At 38.9% G+C, this 24,068-nt stretch overlaps 2 protein-coding genes and 1 long non-coding RNA gene across 9 annotated transcripts in view; 1 reads left to right on the forward strand and 2 right to left on the reverse strand.

The window, feature by feature from the left end:
* DPY19L3 (dpy-19 like C-mannosyltransferase 3) overlaps nucleotides 1-1,571 on the reverse strand; it is a 29,103-nt gene extending 27,532 nt beyond the window's left edge. For 2 of the 4 annotated variants that reach the window (XM_072346177.1, XM_072346178.1), the window contains exon 1: nucleotides 1,357-1,490. The gene's annotated coding sequence lies outside the window, so the exon portion shown is untranslated. Of the gene's footprint in view, nucleotides 1-1,356 lie in introns of all 4 variants that reach the window. The other 2 variants (XM_072346180.1, XM_072346181.1) reach the window with 2 other exon arrangements.
* Nucleotides 4-21,905, forward strand: LOC140257138 (uncharacterized). 3 transcript variants are annotated; one of them, XR_011904973.1, is made up of 4 exons: nucleotides 4-1,065; nucleotides 12,661-12,739; nucleotides 15,901-15,991; nucleotides 20,893-21,905. It is a non-coding gene; the product is annotated as an uncharacterized lncRNA (long non-coding RNA). The 3 variants fall into 3 exon arrangements; XR_011904971.1 differs by having other exon boundaries at nucleotides 4-1,060; XR_011904972.1 differs by having other exon boundaries at nucleotides 1,058-1,124.
* On the reverse strand, nucleotides 3,712-22,932 carry ZNF507 (zinc finger protein 507). 2 transcript variants are annotated; one of them, XM_072346176.1, is made up of 7 exons: nucleotides 22,874-22,932; nucleotides 17,454-19,549; nucleotides 16,146-16,251; nucleotides 12,394-12,508; nucleotides 9,991-10,095; nucleotides 7,515-7,649; nucleotides 3,712-7,392 (listed from the first exon to the last, which is right to left on the reverse strand). In XM_072346176.1, the coding sequence occupies exons 2-7, from the start codon at nucleotides 19,542-19,544 to the stop codon at nucleotides 7,029-7,031; spliced, it is 2,916 nt and encodes a 971-aa protein (XP_072202277.1). In that variant the 5' UTR covers nucleotides 19,545-19,549; nucleotides 22,874-22,932; the 3' UTR covers nucleotides 3,712-7,028. The 2 variants fall into 2 exon arrangements, with proteins under 2 accessions (XP_072202277.1, XP_072202276.1); XM_072346175.1 differs by lacking the exon at nucleotides 22,874-22,932 and adding an exon at nucleotides 21,902-22,035.
* Nucleotides 22,933-24,068: the final 1,136 nt, after the last annotated feature.

Raw genomic sequence — 24,068 nt, forward strand, 5'->3', positions numbered from 1 at the left:
GGTGGACGCATAAACAGAATGCATCTTCCTACCCAAACATTCACCTACTACTGTATGAAATGCCTGAAGGCAAAACTGTATCTTATGCCATAAGAGAATTTAAGTTACAAAACTTAAGTGTATATTACCAGAAAATAGTACTTCTATGTTGTTTCTTTTTCTTTTTAACAACTGGGACATTGAATGAAATGAAGTATTACCCTATTGCAAAGATTCAAGTTCCCAATCTTGGATGTTCTAGACAAGGCTTTCAGAATGGTTCATAGTTTTGGCTGCTCTCTGCTTTTGGGTTCCTGACTCAAAACAAACATCAGGTTCCACTGCTTTGAAAATCATGAAGAGTGATCTTTCACAGAAAGAAAAATCAGTGGTTCTTTCAGGGTATTTTTGTGGGTACCAAAAATAGAGAGCCATTTGTTTAAGTCTTGGCTTTCAAGAAATCCCAGAAAAAAGTGGGCTGTAAGATGCAAAAACGTTGCCAAAGAACGTGTGCTAAAAAAGACAACAGACATCTTTGATGTTTTGTACTATCAAAGCCTCATAAAATACAAAAATATATATATATTAAAAAAAAAAAAAAAAAGGAAAAAGGAAAAAAAAGAGAGCAGCTAGTCATTCCTTTGCCCATTGACTGCTCGCTGCTCTGTGAATGGTCCACCAGTGAAACTGTTTCAAGCTGCCATTCTGTATTTGGGAACCGATGGTTTCCTGTCTGCATGCACGAATTGTAAACACCGCTGTTTTGTTAGCACGGGGGTGAGTGAGTAACAGCGCTTATGGTCTGAGAAACATGCCTCAGCTGCACGGCGTTTTGGCACTGAATTAGCTTCACCTCCTTTCCCCGAGACAAAAACACCTGGAGGGAAGTGAGCCTATATTTACGGCGTAGATTTGTAAGCAGCTGGTTTGTAGAAAGCACAATAACAACGTAATTAGGGCAACATGGCCATCGCAACCGTGCTTTCTTAAGCTGGCTCAGCCAGCTTCCATTCCCGCCTTCATGCCGGAGGGATCGCTTTCACCAGGTGCAGGCAGGGGAAGCCGCGGTTCCGCCTCCGAGGTGAGGTGAGGCCGGGTCGGGGCAGGCCCCGCGGCACGGGATCGCGCGGGGAGGCGGCGGGCAGGTGAGGGGGCTGAGGGCCCGCGCCAGAGCCGCAGCCTGGAGCGGAGCGGCCCCGGGGGCCGGGCGGGGGCGGGAAGAGAGGCGGGAGGCCGGGCCTGGGCCACCGCTCCCTTCCGCGCTGCTCCGGAGGCCGGGCCGGGCCCGGCGGGCAACGACGCGCGGCGCCGTCTTTCCGCTCGCCGCGGCCTGCACCGCCAACCCGCCTCGTCCCCTTCCCCACCGCCCCCCGGTACCTGCCGGCGTTTCCAGGGCCGCGGGGCGGTGGCTTCTGGTCGGCGGCGACGCTGTCTGCGCGGATGTGCCGGGCCCCGCCGAGAGGAGGGGAAGGGGCGGGGGTGGGGGCGGACGCGGGGCCGCTGCTCGCCCCTGCCAGGCGGAGCGGAGGGGCTGCGGGCAGCGCTGCGGGGCGGGCCGCGCCCTCCTCTTCTGCTTTCGGGTTGCGAGGGAAGAGCGCGATGGCGGTGGTAGGGCCCGGCTACAAGCCCGCCCCCAAAATAAGTGGTGTGGTTTGGTTGTATTTTGTGTGTTTTTTGTTAATGGTTTGAATGCTTATCAAAGCATCGCGCTTGCTACGGCCTCAGAACCGGGCTGCGGGGCTGCGGCTCACGCAGCGGGAAGGCGGCTGTCTGTGTGCGTTCCTCGGGGAGCACAGTCCGAGATTTGTGGTCTTTTAGATTAGAATCCCAAAACGAAGGTGTGTTGTGTTCTGTGCTTTGTAAGCTCTGTTGTGTTTAACCGCGACACAAACACTGAGGTGCTAAAAAATCGTTATCAGTGTAGCAAAGACCTCCCTGCAACACCAGACTTCTTTTTCCAACTTAAGAAGTGCAACCCACGCTTCTTTATTGCAGTGCCTTTAAAGCTTTTTGTCGTAGCAGAAAGTTTCCCTCTAAAACCTTATCCAAATGCTGACAAAGTAGGTTTCCCCAATGCACAAAGTAGGTTTCCCCCCAGATCCTTACAATTACTGTGGTTTGGGCTGAAGTTTTGGTTCCACAATTAGTTCAGCATCAGTGTTTCAAACAGGTGGAAATTTAGGGAGCACTTCCTTGGAGAGGCACAGCAAACTGTAAGCATCCCGGTCATTCGGAGCTGTTGGACCAATGTCTTAGAACACACAAAGTCAGGAAGATTTTAAGGGTCAATCTTTGTATGCTTCCTATGTTTTATAATTAGGTTTTTAGAAGAACTAGAATACCTGTTTTCTCGTAATTCTTCAGATGATGATCCCCAGTTAGTTAAAGATTTCCACTACAAGTCAGTTTACAACTTATTAGACATACACTGAAACGGAAGAATTATGGGCATTAGGTTTACTGTATTACTACTAGCATCAGCACTACGGCCATGTCACACAGGTCAGGTGTTTGCTAAAGTTAACATATTGTATATGAATCAAACAAGTTATTTCCATGGTATAAATAAAATCCTGAGTATGTTTTATTGTAAAGAGCACCATATTGCATTACCTTTTAAGTGGTTAACTCTCACTAAAAGTACTTTCCAAAGCTATGGGACATTGTTGCGTTGTTGTGATTCCCTTCCCAGTGGAGCGGCAGGGCTTCTAAATCATTTTCTCCCAATTCCCAGCAGTGCTGCTGTCACTAGGTTCCAGCACAGCTCTGTCCATGCAAGCTGCATGCCCTGATCTATCTCTGTGAGCAGCCACAGTCCCCCCCTTGGGCTGGCACAGGTGGAGGGAAGGTGTGGGGGAGCATGTATGCACAGCAGAGAAGAATCATAAGACCAGGATATTTGCAGGGGTAGAATATGTTCTGCTGAGGCTGTTCTATTAAGCTGAAGGGAATACGGTATATCAGCCCAGTGAATGGGCAGTACCTAGATTCAGTGACTTTTTTTCTCTGGGTTTTACATTAAAGAAAATGTGAAAAAGCTGCACAACAGTGCTCTGCAGTGCAGCATCTGAACTTGTTTGTGGTCCCAGGTTTGTTTGTTTGTTTTATTGTAATTGGTGCAGAGCCAAAAGAGTAGCAAAAAAAGAAGTAAAATACCCTGCTTATGTCAGTGTAAGCCATGACAATGCCAGTAGTGGGGACTCCAGTGAGACTTTCTCTCCTTGACCAGCAGCAGCAGACTTGGTTTGGTTTGTTTGTTTTTTTGAGATAGGAGAAAAATCTGCAAGGCCAAGAAATGTACTGTATAATTAAAATTAAGTTGCCAAACTTAGCTTACGTGATGGATAAGCACAAGTCCATCACTTACCTGAAGAAAACACAATATAAGGCTTTTAAACTGGGGACAGAATTCCCACTAGATGCATTACAAAACTTGAAGGCAAAGATTGTTGTTCAGTGTTGCTCCATAACTTCATGCAGGCTCCCTCACATTCTATCTTGTTTCAGTAGTCTCATGTTTCATCGCTTGTTAACAGTATTGTCAGTATTATAAACTCTTTCAATAGTGTTAACTCCAATATCTTGACTCAATAGTGTGAAATGGCAATAAAAGGATTTCAAACACTTTTTGATTTAAACAGATTCCCATCTCTCTGAACACCAGTCGAGTGATCATTTTTCAATATTATAACAGTATTTCATGCAGGTCTAATAAAAGTGACTAAAGTGTTTAACCAAAAAAGTTTATTACCAAAATACAATATTAAAGTCAATACGTGACAAACTCCTGTAAAGCAAAATAAATTATTCTAACATTGTACAGTATTTCAGAAGGTAGTTAAAGTAGTACTACAGACTTTGCTTCGTAGTTCCAAACAGTCATCTATCAGGAACACAATCCTAGAGAGAGCTTAAGGCATGCAGCTTAATGTGCTGGATAATTTCATAAAACGAAAGTCATCCTATTTAATAAGATACAGTATCAGCATTAACTGCAGTCTTTACATGTCAGTTCTCTAATTTTTTTATACTTTGGCTATAAAAGCAGTGCCATAGTGTTACAATACCTTTTCTTAAAAAAATACATGTACCCATGTCCATGAATATCAAATGCAAATGTAAATTTCTATTAAATATATCTTAACAAACGTTACTTTGAGCACCAACTGTACATTTAAAAAAATGATTAAATAAGTGCTTCTGAAGGAGGAAAATACAATAACTCCGGCTGAATCCCATTTCTCCAGGCCAAGCATAAATCAGAAAGATGAAATACGCACCTATTTATCATTATAGCCTAGTATGAATGAAGGTTTCTCATTAGTAGAAGTACAGGCATTTAAAATCAAAGCTATAAGTTACAGTTCATTTCACTGACTAAACTCTAATTAAAACAAACAGGAAGAGAAAAGCTGATCAGCTGATAGTGCTGTGACAGAAAATCCAAAAAATATTTTAGAAGCTTAAAAAAAGGGGAAGACTGCAGTGTTAGTGACTTTGAAATGTGCTTGAACAACCCTTATATAACATGCGGCCAAGCCAACCATATGCTTTCTAAAGCAGATAACCTGAGAAATACTTTGCTTTCAGAAACTAAGCCTATAATTACTTCACATGCAGAACTTCTGATAAAGGCCATGGGAATTATGAGTGGGTAACTAACAGCAAGCAGCACAGAGACAGTTAAAAACGCTTCTGTGCCTCCAGGAAAGAATAATTTGTTGGCACTTGGTAGGTTGATAGCAGTTTTAAGAGGCAACTAGCTTGATGCTATTGTGTAGTAACCCCTGGTTTAGCAGGAAAAAAAAGCAACAAGATTGCAAAGAGCAATTGTAAATATACATCCTGGTTCCCAATCCCATTACAAGGAGTCCTGGTACATTATGTGGCCTGAACATAGACCCAAACTGTTAATTTCGGTTCAGAGCTACTCGCTTATCTTCTTAGTTTGTGAATACAAGTTTTTTACCTTTTCTCTCTCACTGGCAGAACAACCTTACATAACTATCCCTTTATGCAAAAATAAGAATGTGGCAAACTATGGTTTCTGTGCATACTGACTGGTAGAGTTTAACCATCTCTAATTCATTTTGACATGATGTGAATGAATCATGTTTTTCAAATGTAAAATCCTTGTGTAGAAATATGAAAAATAACTTCTAACAGAAAATAGAACTTGCTTCACATTTGTATACTTTCTGATACCTAATTTATAAATGAATTAATAGATATTTAATCCCAAGAACAAGGTAAGGAAATCACTTACAAATAAAACCACAAAATAAATGTAGCTGGAATCTTCACGTCTTTTGCCCGAGCATTTAGCTTTCATGCTATATCATAAAGTTGTAACCAGACTTGTTTTTTTCTGTTCTTCTTTGCCACCTTCAGTCCGCAGTGCACAGCAGACTGTATGCTACATACGTATGTACATATGGTACCTTCTTGGATTTACTGTTGTAGCTTATTTTATGCTAGCAGAAATGCATACATGAGAAATGAAATGCTGTTTTTCTAAGAGCAAGTCATTTTTAAGTAATAAGCTAATAAAAAATCAGGTAACTGCATTCCAGTCAGGAACTAGGCATGCTTCTGTGCTACTGCCATTCTTTAAAAGCAGAAATAAATAGCCACGCTAGACAGTTTAGATCATGTTATGAAAAGGCTTAGTCAGAAGTACTACTATTTCATTCAATTGAAATGTGTATCCCAAACAATTTAGGTGGCCAACTTTATACATAACCTCAAAAAGTTGCCTGGTAATTGGCCACATCCCAGCTGACATGTAGATGAACAGCTGCTACTTCAGACTGTTGTTAGCAGGAAAATTAAAGGGAGGGACTTCCATGTGTTCCTTAGAAAACAAAGTAATCCTCAATTGCCTTTATAAATTCCTATCTAGAAACTAGCAGAACTTATTCTACAACTGATTGGTTTTGATGATTTTGCCACGTTTTATTTTTTGCAATATAACTTTCTGTAGGAACTATTTCTATAGTGACAACTGCCACACAAATGGGAAATTCAGAGAGCCAGCGAGATTTTGAAAGAACTCCAAAGCATGTGGGCATTCCTCAAAATCCCACCTCATGCTCATCTACATCCTTGGGATCCCCATAGGTTTAAAAATCTCTTTGTGGCAATTATTGGTAACACCTTGATCTCATTCAAGAACAGTCCTCATAGGTACTTCAAAGTAATCACTGCAAGTTACAAGTGACACGTGAGATGCTTGGTGTTGCTTTTTGTTTGTTTGTTAGAAGCTTTTGTTTTCTGAATAGTTCTGCTGAATGTGTTAATAAAGCCCTTAAGATACAGCAGGTCATTGTTATAAAGAATCTTTTACACACAATCAATTAAAAAGATTAGCTATTAGTTAGGATCCAATTGGAGAAACAGTTACTAGCAAAATGCTTCTAGGCTACTCAGCTCCCGGTGCTCTAAATCAACAGACAGGGTACTACTCTTTTGTGAAACACAGCTAGGAGTTTGTAAAGCCTTGAAAGTAGATTGGGAAAAAGAAATGCCTAGGCGTATGTGCAAGCACACACATGTCCTCACCCACCTCCCTTCTCTCTACCTTCCAAATCCAGGCTGAGTTAAATGAGATCATGTTGTAAATTTGTATCTGGTATGTTGCTAGTTCCAAAATAAAGAGAGTAACAGAGTTATTTGCCTAAATATTTGGACAACACCAAAGCTTTTCAGTTGATATAAAGCTTTCATACCTTTGGGTTTTAACACACGGTCCTAATGTATTATTACTGACTAGTACCTGTCAACGAAAGGAAAAAAAGCAACAATCCCGCATTCTTGGCACCATATAGAGATATATCAGGTTAATGTGGATTGTTCTCTTCCCTGCTCCCAGTATTTATCTCTAAAATGATTCATCAATCCCTGGTTAAAATTTTATATTCTTACTGAAACAAGGACTTAGGAAATCATCAAGTTTTGTTTGCAGTTCTTCTCTTTAGTTTCTCAGGCAAAATTAGCAAAGAAAGAAAATATTCACTCTAGGCAACCCTCTCTTCAACTTACTGCTTCAGCTAGTTTGTGTTCTGATTTGTGCTGTGGTCCTTATTTAGGATAATATTTATTATTTCACCCTCGTGTTCTTTCATATGATCCAGCAGATTTTCTTTGTTGGTAGACTCAAAACCACAAATGCAGCAGCAGAAGAGAAGAACACAGTACTCTGCACCTAGATGGGGTAGAGTGGAGTTTTTTTCTAAACTGCATGAGGTATTCATCAAATTGGGCTTTTCATTTTCATCAGAACCTAAAATTTCATTATTAATCTGGTTAACAGACTCTGTAAAAGATACCAGATTGTCTGAACTTCCTAGAATAGATACAGTACTTTCTTCTGTGCCTTCTAATAAGGTTTTGTCAGGAAGCTGTCCTTGAAACCTGAAAAAGTAATAAAAACCGGAACAATGATCAAAATATACAGTGGTTGCTTTTTGATGGGAATTTTACTTTGGCTCATTTGAAAATTCTAGATAATAGGTTTGAAAGTAGACCTGACATACCTGCTGCTCTGTGAAATTGCATCATTAATAGCCTTGTTGACTTGTTCATAGTTATAATTTTGGTCACTTGCATGTTTCCACATGTGGGACTTTAGGGAAGGAGGATGGCTACATACATATCCACAGAGAGAACACCTAGGGAAAAGAAGTGGAGAATAGATGCATTTAAAAGTTGTTTTACTATAACAGTGATTCCTCTTTTTTTCTCCCGAATGATGAGTAAACAGCAAGATACACATCAATCCTCATAACTAGGTGAAATAAGTTTGCAACCTTTTATTCTACAATGTAATTTATAGAGCCTGAGAATTTAAGATTGGCTCTTTAGACTTAAATAACTTCAATGAAATCTTATCTATTTGGCCCGTTAAATCTGTTTAAATACTGCAAAAATGAAATAGTTCTAATGACTGCAGAAAAATGGAGTATATGTGCATGGCAGCTGGCAGGCAGATAGTGAGCTTTCTCTGCCACCGTTTGGAACCAAGCAAAAGTTGTCATAATTAGCACTGCTAATTAAACAGATAAAGCCTTTCTTGGTGCAGCATGTGTTAGTTTATTTGAGGATCACAGAATTGCAGAAGTTGGGAGGCACCCCTTGAGAATATGCAGCTCCATCCAGCTGTTCAAGCAGGATAAGCGAGAGCAGGTTCCCAAGGCTGCATCCAGTCAGGTTTTGGAAAATATTCGCAGCCTGAAACTCATCCCCATGACAGTTTTGTCCATAAAGTGGCCCATCAGGTCGAGGTACCACAAATTTTCTATCTCCCTATAAAACAATGTCCTATAAAGTATGCTCTCTTGTTCTTCAACTCAGCTTGAATTTTATACATAAAATTTAGGAAAAGTAACATCCTAAAAAACCCTGGTTACTAAATAGTATTTGTCCTCTGAGCAACAACAGTTTGAGAAATACTTTTCAAATTTTAGCTGTATTTTTTGGTCCTCTTATATTTAACCTGCACTTTTAGGATGCAAGGCCTTTATGTATATGACTGCAGTTAGTTCATATAGGAACAAGATTTCAGCACATACTTCAGTAAATTAAACAGAACTACGAATGCTTAATACAGGTAATAATTTGGTACATCTTTCTATCTTTTTCCTAATAATCCAGTCTCTCTAAAAGCAGCTGCCTATTCAGACTATTAATGACACTCAAATAAACACATAGCAGGTATTCAGGACGGAACAAAAAAATGTTTCCTCCTCCTGTGCAGAACAGCATACTTACAAAAACACACAAGAAAACTAGCTAATAAATCCCACAGGACTTTTTCCATACATGAACATACAACAGAGGAAGTATTTTTTGCAAGTGTGTCTGAGACAATAAACTAGAGCTTTCAGTGTGAAGGAGAGGAATGGTACTAGATGACATCACTCTACTGCTGCCTTGATGTAGGGAGATAATTCTGTCCTGCTGCAGAACAACAGGCATGTCCAAGCCCAACTTGTCTCTATTTCCTGATTGAGAATGCACATTCAGTTTTTCCCTTTTCCTTCTAATTTGAAGCCTTGTAAATAAAACAGATGCTTTCAAAAACAGACAACTTCCCCCTCAGATCTAAAATCTTAGTATTTCTGATAATGCTTTTTCAAAACAATGCCACCATTAAAAGTAAGATAAAAGGCAGACCTCGTTGTTCACTTACAGATAAAATTAGGTCAAAATGAGATTTTGCAAAATTCAAACTGAAAAAAATAATGTTGAATCCATTCTATACGCATATGTATTCCACTGGTGTCTTTTATTATGTGATGTTCTGTAATATTTTCTGCACAACCCGCGTAACTGGGCTTCAGAGGGTTGATACATGGTGAATGAAACAACAGTTCAGTGTTTTTAACCTCATTTAATTATTCTATTTTTTTTTAATGCATTAATTTAAACAGCTAATTTACTACCAGATTGACTTTGCTGAGACCGTGAGCTAAATGCTGTTGACTGCTTTAGCACACACCATCAAAGACAGAAACTCTTAGTCTGATGTTCTGTACTTCATGATCATCATCTAGAACATGACATATATTAAATGAAATGATATTATGGGTAACATAGTAACTTTTCTTTAAGGCAGTGTGATTCAAATCTGGATTCTTACCAGGGTTGTGCCTAGAGTAGGATATTAAACAAAGCCAGAAAATATTCCTGGGCACAGGAATGTAACAATGTATAACTATTAGAAGTGGTTTTGGCACATGCATTATCCCAAACAATTCTGAGCATGCTTTGCTAACTAACGCAGTCAAGAAACCTCCTGCAATAAGCAGTGTATATGCAACTACGCCATTTTGGAAAGAAAGAGCCATATCCCCCATCTGATCTCTTTTCTTCCCTCTTTTAAAAATAAAAAATCACTGGAACAAAGGATGCATTTAGGAATGAAAAGAATATAATCGGAAGTCTGCCTTATACCTTGAATACAAAATCACTACTACCACAGCTTGATGCTAAATCCAAACTGTTACATACTTGTACTGTTCCATTAGCTGCACTGCCTGATGCTCCTGGGGGTGACGCCTCATATGGCATTTCAAGCTATTCATATTTGTGGTGGCGAAGTCGCATACTCGACATCTAAAGAGACAACAACAATCTGACAATTAACAGCCAGCATTATTCCAGAAATAAAATCTACAAGAAAGCAAAGGTATCCAGAAAGACTGCAATTAAAGGCTAACAACATTTACAGAAGTCTAAGTGATGACATTTAACTTTTAATTTTTGGACCATGAGAACCTTTTGCAATCCCAAAAAGTCTCCAGCTTTGAGCTAGAATCACTGTGCATGCAGATTGTGTTCTGTCCCCTGTGGGCATCTCCTGAAGCTGATAAGCATTATGACCTGTAAGGGACGCTCTTGAAGCAGTTGTGATGTAAGTTGCTTGGCTATGTTATGCAAAAGCAGAATATGACCATAAAAACTATAGGGAGACATTGTAATTAGAAGTGAGTATTGTTCCTTAAGTACAAGTGTTCTACTTTATGAAATAAGAGACAAAGCCAAACTGCCCATTAAGTAATAAAACATGTAAGTTTCAGAGCGTTATAACTGAAGTAAAAGTCATGGACCAGATCAACACGATTAGATTCAAGTGCCCTAATACAAATGTGTCTCATCACACTCAGATTTTATTTTTTTGACTGTTGTCATGGCATCTCTACAGAAAAATAATACATAAAACAGTTCTGATCTGGATCCCTGGATTTGGATCCCGGAGTCCTTCACAAAGTACTAAGCTATGCAAAAATCTCAATCTGTTACTACATAAGCTTTCTATATATAACATTAAAATAGATCTAATGGGAGTCATCAGGATCAGCTTAAATTTTGCACGTTTATCAGGATTTCAGTTTATTTTCAAATGGTAAAATGTCCAATTGTTACTAAATTTAGTTTACAGGGTGAAAAAGATTGAGACTGCAGGACATATAACTTGAAATCAGTCACTTTATTATTGAAAGGATTTAATTTTGTAGTAGTAAAATGCAGGAGGTATCAAATCTAGGAAAACACACCATCAGAGGCTACATATACAGTTTAATTTCCAGCAATTTTTGTTAAATAATAAAGTATTTGTGTGGGTACGAAAATAGCTGGCGATGTAGCTAGGTTGCTGTCTGACATTATGAAAGCATTGAGGAGTACATGTTTCAAAATGAGAAACAGCACAACTAATGGACCTTTATAGTTTTTAGGCTGTGGCTTCAGTATTCCACCAGGTCTGCAAATGGATCTAAAGGGCTTGTGCAAAAATAAGAAAAGCAAGCTGGATCAGTGGGCTTAAATTTAGTATGCAGCAGTCTGTATCACCAGTGGAAAAACGTCAGTTGTTCCTAGATCAAACAGGCTAGCTAGCACTAACTCAAAGTTAGCAGGACACTACAGATCTGCTGTTCCACCCCCACCGAGTAACAGATAATGGCAGTGGGGTAGATTCTGAGAAAAAGAAAGTTCTGTTTGTATTCTACACTTATTCTCTGAGCAAACATCGTGCAAGTTTTTGCCAGTGATGCTGGATATCATTATAATGCATAAATCAAAATGAAACATCCTCTGTTTTATAATTTAGCCAAATAAGAAATGCCCTGACTGAGCTCAGCATTTTCAGGTGTTCAAATGAATTTCCAGAATTTGTGCTAAAAAGATAAAAAATTGTATTAACTCCCATCTATTTTCTAGCCACTAGAGAGGGACAGAGATCCACAGCAAATAAGCAGATTTAAATTGCAGGAGTTTATGCAATATGGTTTATTTTTTCTGCTGTGGAACTGAACTCTACAGTATTACAGCCAATTTTAGATATTAAAGTTCCTACATATATCCTTTATAGAAAAGCTGTATCTGATCTTAAATGCATTAATACTGTTTGAAACCTGTAAAAAAGGTAAGGGGGCTGGGAATGTGATAACAGGAAGAACTCTGCCAAACTGAATAAGCCAATACATTATGAACACTCCTTGACTCCTATCCCCTTCAAAAAGGAATGTGTATCTTGCTGTTTGCCTTACTGCTTTAAAACAAAGCTTAATGCCAATGGAGTACATTTTGCAAGAAGGCAAATCCAAACTAAAGTGTTAAAGGAGTTTGCTAAATATATTATTACTAGTGGGCAAAGTTCAATATTATAAGGTATTTGCTTCCCTTTGCACATCTGGATGCTTCAAAGTGAATACAAGCTGTTTTCACATAACATCCTGGAAATGTTAGCAAATCTTAGTTACGTAGTTTGGGTCAAACAGTAAGTGTGACTCCTTCAAAGCTGCAGTAAAATTACTGCATTGACATGCTTTCACAATATCTTCAAAATTCTATGAGCAATACAGTAATCTTTTTAGTTAAAACAAGCAGTCTATGAGCCTAGCAAATACTTACCTGTATGGTTTATCGGAGTTATGAATTCGTCTGTGATTTCGTACGCCAACATAAGTTGTGCTAGTGTAGTCACATACATCACATCTATACAGTTTCTGAACTGAAGACTTACTTCCTACATAAAAAAAAATAGAAAATGTTAAAGATTTGTGTCTAGCATTACACAAAGTTGTCAGATGATCATCTCAGCACAGCTGAAAAAAAATAATTTGGAGCTTCTCCGAATTACTGAAAAGCAATTGCAATAAAAATCATTTTGTCTTTCAGAATGAAAGAAACTCTTGAAGAATTAATGGTTGCAGAGACAAAGGCTAAGGACTAATTTAACGCAGGAAAATGTATGCCAGTAAGTGCACAGTTTGAATATTTTTGGGACATGACTTTGTAGACTTCACCCATCCTATTCCTGCTCCCTCACTGAATAATGTAACTTATCTGGGTTGAAATATTAACATTTAGGAGGAGGGATGGTATTTTTATATGGATCTTCTTCCCACTCCAGCCAATCATGCAGCATTCACACACTCCTCAAATGAGATAACAGCAGAAGTACAAAGAAGCAACAGGTTGGAGCTGTTTAGATTAGCACTACTGTCAAAAGAAGCATCAAATTAAGGCTTCCTTTCTGCATCTAACCTGTTCAGTAGCCTAAGTTGTAGAATTCTGCTTTTCCAGTTGCAAGTAGGGTGTTCAAGTTCACTTCATCTTTATACAAATTCCTATTAGCTGAATGAACAGTTAAGCCATTAATCTCAGTTATGTACAGGAGCTTTGAAGGAATTGATACAGATCCCTGGAGAATTTCTCTGATGGATACTTTAAAGTTCATCCCAAGACCAAACTAAATCTACAGTTCATCGTGTAATATATGGGAGGCAAAGTAAAGCTCTTATCTTGCAAGAACTTCCATAACTCTTCATGGTCCTACAAAGAATATCTCCAGTACAAACCATTGCTTTGTACTGTGAAGAGCTACTCCAAAAATTAACATTTTTTGGTTCAACATTTGAAATAATTATGTAGGGCATGTACACCAGAGAGTTATTCTGAAGAATATACAGTATGTCATATAAAATAAAATAGCGATCAGAATGCACAGATAGGCTGAAACAAAATTTAATAATCCTCCGTGTACAAAGGTAAAGAAAAATACTTCTTCAAATTTAATGTGCCAAATCGCTCACTCACCTGGCATTTAAATAAAAAAATAATATGGAAGTAAGACTTAGCATGCGCTTCTTGCAGTTCAACATTAATGTTCTTAAAGCAAAATACATCTATATTTTTCCTAGTATATTCTCATGTAGCTTTTTAAATTTTATTGCTGTTTAAAAAATATTTAACGCAAATTATCAAAACAATTTTACCCTTGGAGACAGCAGTATTCTTTTATTAATGCACATTTATGTAGAACTCTGATGAACACAAAGATAGTGGGCTGCAGATCTACTATAGAGAAGGTTGTTTTATGAAGGTTGGGCTACTGCATGCTCTACTTGAATAATTTTCTCTCCTTAATGCTGAAACTTTAGAAAAACAACTTCTAAATGTATTTTCTGTTATGAATGTGGTATTTTATTGGGCAGTAAGCTTAAAGCAAACTGTATCTAATGAGATTTTTAAAGTGTTAAGCAAACATATTATCTAGTGCATAGTTATAAGGGGCTAACCACCCAGTAGCACATACTTAGGAGCAATTATTTATTTCAATCAGTATTTTAGTTTTATCCCTTTAACAAAATGCCCATAAATTATAATACACCATATAATCTCTAGCTGAAATGAAGCAGCAGTGCTGTCCCCTGTCTCCTCTGATGGCTTATTTCTTGAGGTTGTAAGGAATTTTTCCTTTCTGGGTTGAGTACATTGGGCCTCTCAAAATGAGCAAGGAAACCACAGGTCTTTATTCCTGCAACAGTAACAGGTGTTCCTGTAATTCTGCTTATTACCCTATTCCTTCATTATTAGACATTTACAATCCAATCATATCCAGAGTCACCATGCTCCCTTTTAATTTATTGCACAACCATGATGAATAAAAAGACTTCCAGGACTACCTATTTCACAAACAAGAAATGAAACTGTTCCATCTCGGGCATCTTTCACATAAACAGATGCTATGCCATAAACTTCTTTGTTTTGTGTCGCTTTATAGGGATGACATCTGTTTGACAAGAGATTGCTGTACTGCAGTCGTGTTGCAATTTGATTATAAATTGGTTCTGAAATAATTTAAGCATTCCAAAGTATGAGCTAATACAACTTTAAAAGGAGAACTGTTTTCATTCAAATCACAGTACTAAATTTCATGTGGGGTAAACAATCAGTTAAAGTGCCTGGATGTAGCACTTTTATAAGACAGTAATGAGAAAAAAAATACATGTTTTTAAATTATTTCAAGTAATTAAAAGCAGGAAGTTTTCATGAACAGAGGCTCCTGTTTCATGGACTTTAAGTTACAAGATCAGGATATAAAATCTAACAACACCTTTTTAAAAGTAGTATCTTCAAAAGCAGCTAGCCATCTTCATTTTCTAACTTGTACACTGAAAGCCAGATAAAAGATGCAGCGTGAGCTAACAGAGTGCAAGTCAAGAGTTATGGATCTCACTTTGTTCTGACGCGTACCATATTGCTTTGGTCAAACTGTTAGTGGTTCAAGCCATCCAACATGACTCATGCTGGTTAGTATCTTTTTGCTCAAGTGTCTGTGCAAGGCAAGAATAGAAGCCAGAGTTTCCATCTGCAATCTGTGTACTATTATAGTACACATTTTGCTATCTAAATAGAGACCATAGGTGGGACAGAAAAGAGCTACGTACATAAAATGTGAAATATTTTGGCTCACAGTTGTTGAGAGGTGATATAATTACTGGTGTTTCCCCACAGCACTCTAAAATTGCAAGCACTAAAAATTACAGTGTTGCCTAAAGAAGTGTTATAAATATTTTCAGGAACTTTAACTCACCAGAGAAGAGGATGCATTGAAAATACAATATTAAATATTGGTCCTCCTAGATACTCAAAGGATTTTAAGATCACAGGATACTCAAAGGATTTTAAAACTAAATCTTCCCTAAACTTCAGATATTGGCTGTTTTTGCCCTATTTCTCTGTCTTTACACATCAAGTGTGTTTGTTTTTTCTTCAGAAAGAAACCATGATTAAAGTTAACCAACCATTTAGAAAATGTCCTATTGTTACCCTGGTAACGACTACAGATAATTTTTCAAATGCCTTACATTTGCTTCTCTAGAGCTAAAATAAACTTTGGACATTTCATAATTTAAAGAGAAATTTCTAATCGCAGAATGGACAGCACTGTATATATATGCTTATGTCAAACTATGTTATCATATTGAGTTTTAAAAAGGGCTGCCTTTGTTTACTTCAGGCTATCTGACAAATATTGAAGCTGTTGAAGAAAAGGTATATATTTTTTTTCCTTAAAATACCAGAGTAATAATCCATACGAGTTATCTGTTAAGTTTTATATTGCTTTTGCAGAAAGAAGAAATATGGGATCTAATTGCACTTGCAAAAAATGTCCTGACCACTGACAGACGTTCATAAGAGATCTCAAAATGGATCATTTATGGTAAGTTTGCACATTTACGTGCATATAGGTTAGGAATAGACATGAAAACATTTTGGCCCAAAAGAGATCTTCAAAACAGTAAGCCTACAAGTACGGCAAACAAGCAACTTTACAAACAACTTTTTGTAATTTCAAGTGACAACAGAAACAGTACCTTCTCTTTCATCTGCTTCAGTGGAAACTATTAGTTTGTTAGACGTGGATGTTGAAAAGATATCTGGAAGACCGTGTTGCTCTCTCTCATGATTTCGCAGTTGGCTCTGAAAACACAGTTTCCCATTTTTAAATATACACTACAAACGTTCACTGGTTACTTCAGACACTGCAGTGATTTACACATTGTTACTCAAGTTTTAATGATGACTGTTATAATATGTACATTAATGTATACACAGATTAACCCTCAGTTAGTTTACTAGAAACAAAACCAAAATACATATATCAATTAATAATATAAAGGATTGATGAAAGTAACTGAAATCACTATGTGATTTGTGTTATTTTTGTATAAAATCTGTTCATTAGAGAAGCTGTTCATTTCATATGCAGATATACCACAATGTGTTGACTTTTTTCTTTCAAGGTTTTTCTTTTCCCTTCTGTCCTTCTTCCTCCATTCTCATATACAAGTGGCAAACAGTCATTCCTCCATAATTATTATACTCCAAAAGCAATATGAGATTAGAGGCTAGAGGATGGCTTGTGTAAAAATAGGCTCCATTTTTTTATTGCCTATTGACTTAAGAATACTTTCCTGTAGTTTCTACTTGCCTGGGGAGAAGGAAGGGCAGCCTTTTTCTACCCAATCTCTACAGGAAATAGAGGAAAATTTGCACTACCATTGCCTACAACAGTTTCAGTTTTAAGACTATATTCTGTTGCAATTTATTCTGTGTTCCTAATTACTGAACTGAGTATATAGGAACACATACACCAGCACTAATGCTTAATACTGACACAACATGATATTCTGCTCTGGCTTGTCGTACTTCAGATCTCAGTTCTACAGAACATCAAGCCCAAGACAACACCAGAGGAAGAAAGAAAATAGTTTGTTTCACAGTTTCTCTCATTATCACCAATTACTATTACTTTTGCTCACTCTTCCAACTAGTCGGAATGTTTGAGCATTCTTTTAAAGTTTCAGCTATTAAGTTCTCTGAAGCTTCCACTTCTTTAGCTGGTATTGGTTAGCAAAACAACAGGATTATTAAGATGTCCATTAGATGGTTCTCATGAAAATAACTTATGTTAAGAAGATAGTTCATTTCAGTGGGTAAGGCATAGTAATTATAGCTGAATGGTATATCTGGAAAGTACTACTGGCAATAATCTCCAATTGTAATGAAAATGAAGCCAGGATGTCAGAATGAATGTAGATAGAAAGCAGGATCAACAGTTATAAAAAAGCAGGAAAACACGTTATTTAGCTATTATAGACAAACTCAGGAAATAACTTTACCTTATAATGAAACGATTCTTCACATTGCTTGCACTGATACATTCTTGTTTTGCAGTGGTTGATCATGTGGCTCTCTAAATCCTTACTATTGTCAGCAATATGTTCACAGATAGGACACTGATAGGGCTGCCTCTGACGATGGACTCTCAAATGTTGTTTTATGTAGCCTTTATTACCACTGCTGTAGTGGCAGAGGCGGCAGCGGTAGGGTCGGTCTACATTAGGTATATATTCTACTAGGTTACTTCCTGGAACATTTGCATCATTTGCATTGTGGCATTGTGCGTTGTCTTGTAATTCTTTCAAAATGTCATCATCAGAAGCATTTTGATCTGTCCTCTCCTTCAGTTTCTCAATGACGGTGAGTAGAGACATGCTGATGCCCATTTTAATTGGTGCTTCTGATAACTCTGGCCTTTCTTTCTGTATCTCAACTATTGCACATTCACTTTGGTTTAAACCAGTAAACTCCTCTGATGGATTCTTAAGCGAAGATACCACTCTAGAATGAGCTGTGCCTGTGCCATTAGCCTCTCCCTGCCCTGTATCTGCATTCACAGTGTCTTCCCCAGTCAAAGTCCTCAAGCTAGACTTTGTTAGCTCTGCAGCTCTGATAGGCATTGTAACAAGAGCTTCTGCAGCTAGTGAGTGTAGTCGTAAAGACTCTGAATTTGTCCTTCTTCGTACAGGAGGTGCATTTTCATCAGTCGTTACATTTTTTATAGAGCTTAATTCATTATCTTTTTTCTCAGTATTATTCCATCCTATTATTACTTCTTGGATTTCATCTGAATCATAAACTCCATTGGGTTCTTCAGAGGTAACATGGGATCCCTCTGTTTCAATGTCAGTGTTCATCAAGAAAGGCTTTTGTAAGACACTTTCTTCAGCACCTGGCAAACGCTCAACTATTACGTTAACGTGACCCTCTTTATTTGGGCTACAATTAATGATTTTCTGTGCTGATGAAAGCAGGCTATCAGTTATCAAATTATCTTGTTCTGTATCTGAAACAGTCTCCTCTGTAGTAGGAGAATGCACTACAGACTGACTTATCATCTCATCTTCTTTTACGTTTGTTCCTACTGGTGATTTGCATGACAGCTGCTCAGAATTGCAAATCTGAAGCTGAAGAGTAGGTTCACTATGGATATCTAGTCCGTTGTTTTCCAAAGAAAGAACAACTGTATCCATGCTATGAGGTGTATGAGTTACTGCTGTCTCTGACAAGCTGGCAGTTTCATTTTCTTCCTCAAAGATAGGATAGGAACAATTAACTTCACCCGCATGTTTCCAAGCGTGCGTTTTCAACATTCGTTGCTGACCACAGGTATACCGACAAATTAAACATCGGTACATGCCGTACTGCTCGTAAGTATACCATTTCCTCCTACCCATTTCAGATATGTGACTAGACTGAGTGGTATCTTTACAGTCTGTATTTCCAGCCCCTGATTTGACATTTCCTTCCACTGTCCCTTGCAAAAATGAACTTGATGCATTCACACATTGCTGCACGTTTCTCTGGATGCTATTTTTACCTTCACTCTCATGGTAATTTTGGAAGTGAGATTCAAGTTCTTCTTGGTTTTTAGACATAAAACGACATTCTGAGCACATCAGTATCACTTCGTTTTTCTGCCCATGCTGTTTTATATGTTCTTGTAGCATTAAGAGGGAAGGTGATAGAAATTTACATAGACTGCACTGGTAGCATGTCACCTTCTTTTTGCTTTGTGGAAGACATTCAGTCACAAAATAGTCAGCTTGTAACTCTTCAGTCTTTTTAGCAGCAATAACAGATAGCTCAATTGCTTTAGCTGGGATTTCACAAAGATTATCTGTATCAAAGGACTGTGCAGAAGCGTCAGGATGGGAACGTTTTTTCCCTATTAAAAGGCATCTTTGTGATTTCTCACTTTCAACTATTTTGCTTAGCTTCTGGATAACATGGATTAATGGATCTGTTTTACATTTTCTCTGATCTTCACTATTTTGCAGTGTTGGGCCAATGACTGTTTCAGAGATCAGTACAGCTTCCTGTTCTCCAATATTTGGCATCAGTACTGCAACACTACTTCCTTCTTCCATAATACCTAGGAGAAAAATATTTTAATGTTAAAAATTATACACAATAATAAAAATACAATCCAGTACTATTTACATTTCTTTACTAAATGTAGAAGACAAAACTCACTAACTTTATGAAAACTTCCAGAATGGTGATAAAAATACCCAAATATTTTGAGGACACGTTAAGTAGATGATACAGATGCTATTCAAAACAGTTGCACGCAGTATTTCCAAAACAGCCTCTGTGTGTCTTCAAGTTGTATAACAGCAAGATAAACATTTTTCCAGCATAAGCTCATTAGCATTGTTAGAGTCATTATATTTTTCTTTACAAGGATTACATCTGAGTGCTGGGCACTTAAATATACTAATCAACAGGTACTGGTAGATTTGTATTTTTAAGCTATATGATATGATATGGAACTGTATTACTAACATTTTCACTCTGATACACTTGTGTTTCCTAAGCAGGTAAAAGAGTAATTCTGGTATTGACATTATAGTTAATTCTGCTGTTATATCAGTCATTTCACCTTGGCTATTCCATGTCAAATTATACTTATTATAAATGTTATTTTCTAGAAAAGCTACTGTAGCTTTTCCTACAATTCCTTAATTGTAAGGAAAACCAATTTGTACTAAAGTTAGGATTTTATTTTTCTGTTTTGAGTGAAAGCTAAAGGCAGTAGCTATTTCCACTTACACTTCCTTTAAACTATGAACCACAGGCAGTAATGTGGTAGTGGTGGCGGTTAAATTAGAAGCCAATATGTAAAAATTTACATGAAAAGATACTTTGTGATGTGGTCAAAACTGCAGGGTAGGGATGGCACTGCTGGACAGAAAATCTCCCAGTGGAATTTACTTCTGAAAAAGTGTTTGAAAATAATCAATACAAGTTTGCTTTATATATAAATAGTTACTTAATACACAATTTATACCTTATATACTGTGCATAAAACATAAGAGCATAAAGCTGCCAGTTGTTTCTTTCACTAGCTATCCTTGAAACTTTATCCTCCATACTTTCATGATGATTTTTTTTCTATTTTTACAAGAAAGACACACAGGCCAAATTAGAACTTCTACAACTAGTCCGAAGACCCACTGAATCCTCTCTTTTCTACTTCTTGGTCTAGTATTTAGCTGGAATTTAAAACTGATAATGATTTCTAGAGAACATTGTTTACTTCGGCACATAAACAGGAATAAAAGCCTTTCTTTACATTGCATATGGGCAAAGGGTCTGCCCCAAAGACGTGCCAGAGGCAGCTGCAGCAGGGATCTGTTACCAAAGGCAGCGCTGTGCGTGTCAGAAAACTGTTTTTACTAATGTAAACAATGCATTTGTATTTTCACATTGCAGGAGATGCAACAACGCTGGGGAAACTTTTGTTATTATGGTGGAAGGCTTCATGAGATTGCCCAGTGCAGACAGAAGACCTGCAGACTTATTTGCTGAGGCAACACCGTGGGTACGAATGAAGGACCTTCCTGTTACTGTATATCACAAAGAATTTGCATTCAAAGGAGCTTAAATAAAAACTGCAAGAAATTCCTTTATTGTACAGGAAAGCAGCACAAGTGCTTTGATTTTAAAACAAATCTAATCTTACTACTCAACACAAGAACATGCAATTTCTGTTTTAATCTAATACAACAACATAAAGGATTTTCATCTATTTAATTATTGCAGCTAGTGGAGTTATCTCAAGACATGCCTTTCTCACTATTATCAGATTTTTATTTAAAAAACACTATTAGGGAAGGTATGAACTACAGCAATGTGGTACTTTTGTTCCTCATCTTTTGGATAGTGAGCGTAATATACTGTTTCCCTTAATACTTTTGTCTAAACACACAGATTTTTTTAATCCATCAAGAAATATATGTAACAACCTGTAATTATTTCACAATAGGATTTAAGTACGTCTACTAATAAAAAGCAGGTTGCTATCCTATTTCTGTACTTAAATAGAATCTACATTTAAGAATATATCTGAAGTGGAGATAAATCGTCCAAGTTACTCATTCAGGATAACTCAAATTTATTATCCATGAGGCTCTGGGAGAGCTACTGGGTGCTGAATTTACGTACAGACGATATGTGCAGGATCAAGACCTTTGGATGCTTTGTACTGAAATTTAATATGATAAGTACAATCACCAAAATTACTAAACAACATCAGTAATAAAACTACTAAAATTGCACCAACAAGCTGGAAATAAGCAGAGTGCTGCTTACATTTGCAAAGCACGTCTTACAAATTTGTCAGCCTTAAGGCCACTATAAGTTCTTTAAAATGATGCTGGTCTACAGAAGAATACCATGCAGAACTAACTTTAAAGTTATTTTTCTTTGCCATTCAACTTACTGTTTGGACTTGAGTTCCTTATAATTGAAAAGTTCAGTAACTGTTGGGAAACTCAGACTCACGCTGCAGAGTTTGTGTTTGGAACATTTCCTCGAAGTAATAACTCTGAACAAGCAAATATTGGCCCCTACTTGTTTCACCTGAAAGCAGAATAGAAATTCAGAGGCAAGCCTGCTGAAAGGCCGCAGAATTCAGACGCTGCCACATAATATTGCTAAAAACAGAACAGTGAAGGCCTCCAGATGTTTGAACTTGGGATATTTGTAGCAGCTTGTATGATATCAGCTGTGTAATTATAATAGATATGGATAATAAAGTTAAGCAGTTCTTCGTTTAGAGTACGCATAACACTGACAAGTGCTTTGTTAAGCAGAGGGACAGCAGCGCAGCACAGGGATGGCTGATCTCAGCACGCATCATCCCACCTGTGGGCCCGGCCGCCTCTCGCCGAGGCTGCACCCCGCAGGGCAGGGAAACTGCTGCCAGCGGAGCTCCGCCAGCGGCGGCACCGCGCCGGGACGGCCTCACGGGACAGCGCGGGAGCTGCGGCTGGGTGCCGGCCGGCCGCGGATCTCCCACCTCCCTTTGCAGGATGCCCCTTTCCCGCCCCGCGCTGCCCTCTGCCCCGTAGCTGCCCCCAGCGCTGCCGCCAATCCCCGAGCGCTGCCCCCTTTATAGCGCACACGTGCCGGCGGCGCGGCCCCAGAGCAGCGGATCCGCGACGGGCGGGAGGCGGCCGGGCTGCGCGGAGCCGGTGGGGGAGACTCGCCGGGAGCTGCCGCCGCCTCCCGCGCTCCGCACATGGGCTCTGCAACGAGCACCACCCGGGGCCTGCCTGCCCTCGACCGTTTTTCCCGCCCTACCTTCCCGCCCGCCGGCCTCTGCCGGGCCGCTCCCCGCTCGCGGCTGCGGCTCGGAGGGGCGGCTGGGGGAACGCTGCTATTTTAAACGGTTTCAAAAGAAATTCCTCACCCCCTTGGACACCGCTTCAAGATGGCGACGATGGAGACCGTATCACGTGATCGGCGGACGCGGATCAGGTGACCAGCGGCGGGGGGGGGTGGTGGGGTGCTGTGGTGCTGTGGTGGTGCCGTGGCTGTGCCGCCGCCTCTCCGCCGTTACCATGGGGACGGGGCCTCGCCGGGTGGCGATATCGTTATTTATGGCAGTACAGCGGGGCTGATCGCTGCAGAAGCCACTACATAAAAGTCCACAGATTTTTTTGGGGGGGGGGTCTAAAATGATACACAAATGCAAGTGATATTGCGCATAACTTAAAGGGAATGGATGAGTGAGGGGGTGTTTCAATTGAAGCCAACAGGAAAACGGAGTTAAAAACATACACTGTGTGTCAGGGTCAGCCTTGGAAGCTGCGCACCAGAAATGTTACATGCTGTGAATCTGAGATGTTTCATATGAATAATGAGTTTCAGCAGTGGCTCAGGGCTAGGTGATGACAAGTGAGATCTAACATTTGTTTCCAGAAGGGGACTTGATGTGTGTTGATGTGGATGCAGTTCCACTTTGGTGGGATCTTGTAAAATCAGAGACATTTCTTTGCAAGTTTACTTCCTTCCTCAGATTGGAGTTATGTTAATGATTATGTATTGTTTTGTAGGGGATGCATTTGCAGTGTTGACAGATTGGGTGTTGTTCAAGAGTTTGCCCCAATTTCACTATTAATTCTTCTCTATTTTGTTACTGTGTCTTGATACATAGGAAAGCTCTTGAAGATCCTTTTGATTGTATGAAGCTTTAGAAAACCTCAAAGCCTGTCCCACAGTCTCTGACTTTAGCCTGACTTAGAGCCCCCAAATCCAGTAGTACAGATCTCCTTACAGAGATTCAAAGGAATCTAGTCTCTTTCTGCCCAACCAGTGATATGCTGAAATAATGGATCTTTGGACAAGTCTTGCTTAAGTAGTCTTCTTTATTTGTAATAGATGCAGTGAATGATTTGGAGTTTAAACACCAAGCTGTGCTTAAAAGCTTACAGTACAGACAGCTGGGCTAAGGGAGCCGCATAGAAATTGGTGTTGTGTGCAGGCCCAGCTGGGCTTGAGGCTGTGCCCAGCAAGTGCACCATGTGGAGTCTAAAGATAAGTGATTTTTTTTGGGGAAAAAAAACAAACCAAAGCAAACAAAACCCAGCTTATGAGGGAATACT

The sequence above is a fragment of the Excalfactoria chinensis genome, chromosome 11 (assembly GCF_039878825.1).
Source record: "Excalfactoria chinensis isolate bCotChi1 chromosome 11, bCotChi1.hap2, whole genome shotgun sequence".
NCBI lineage: Eukaryota > Metazoa > Chordata > Aves > Galliformes > Phasianidae > Excalfactoria > Excalfactoria chinensis.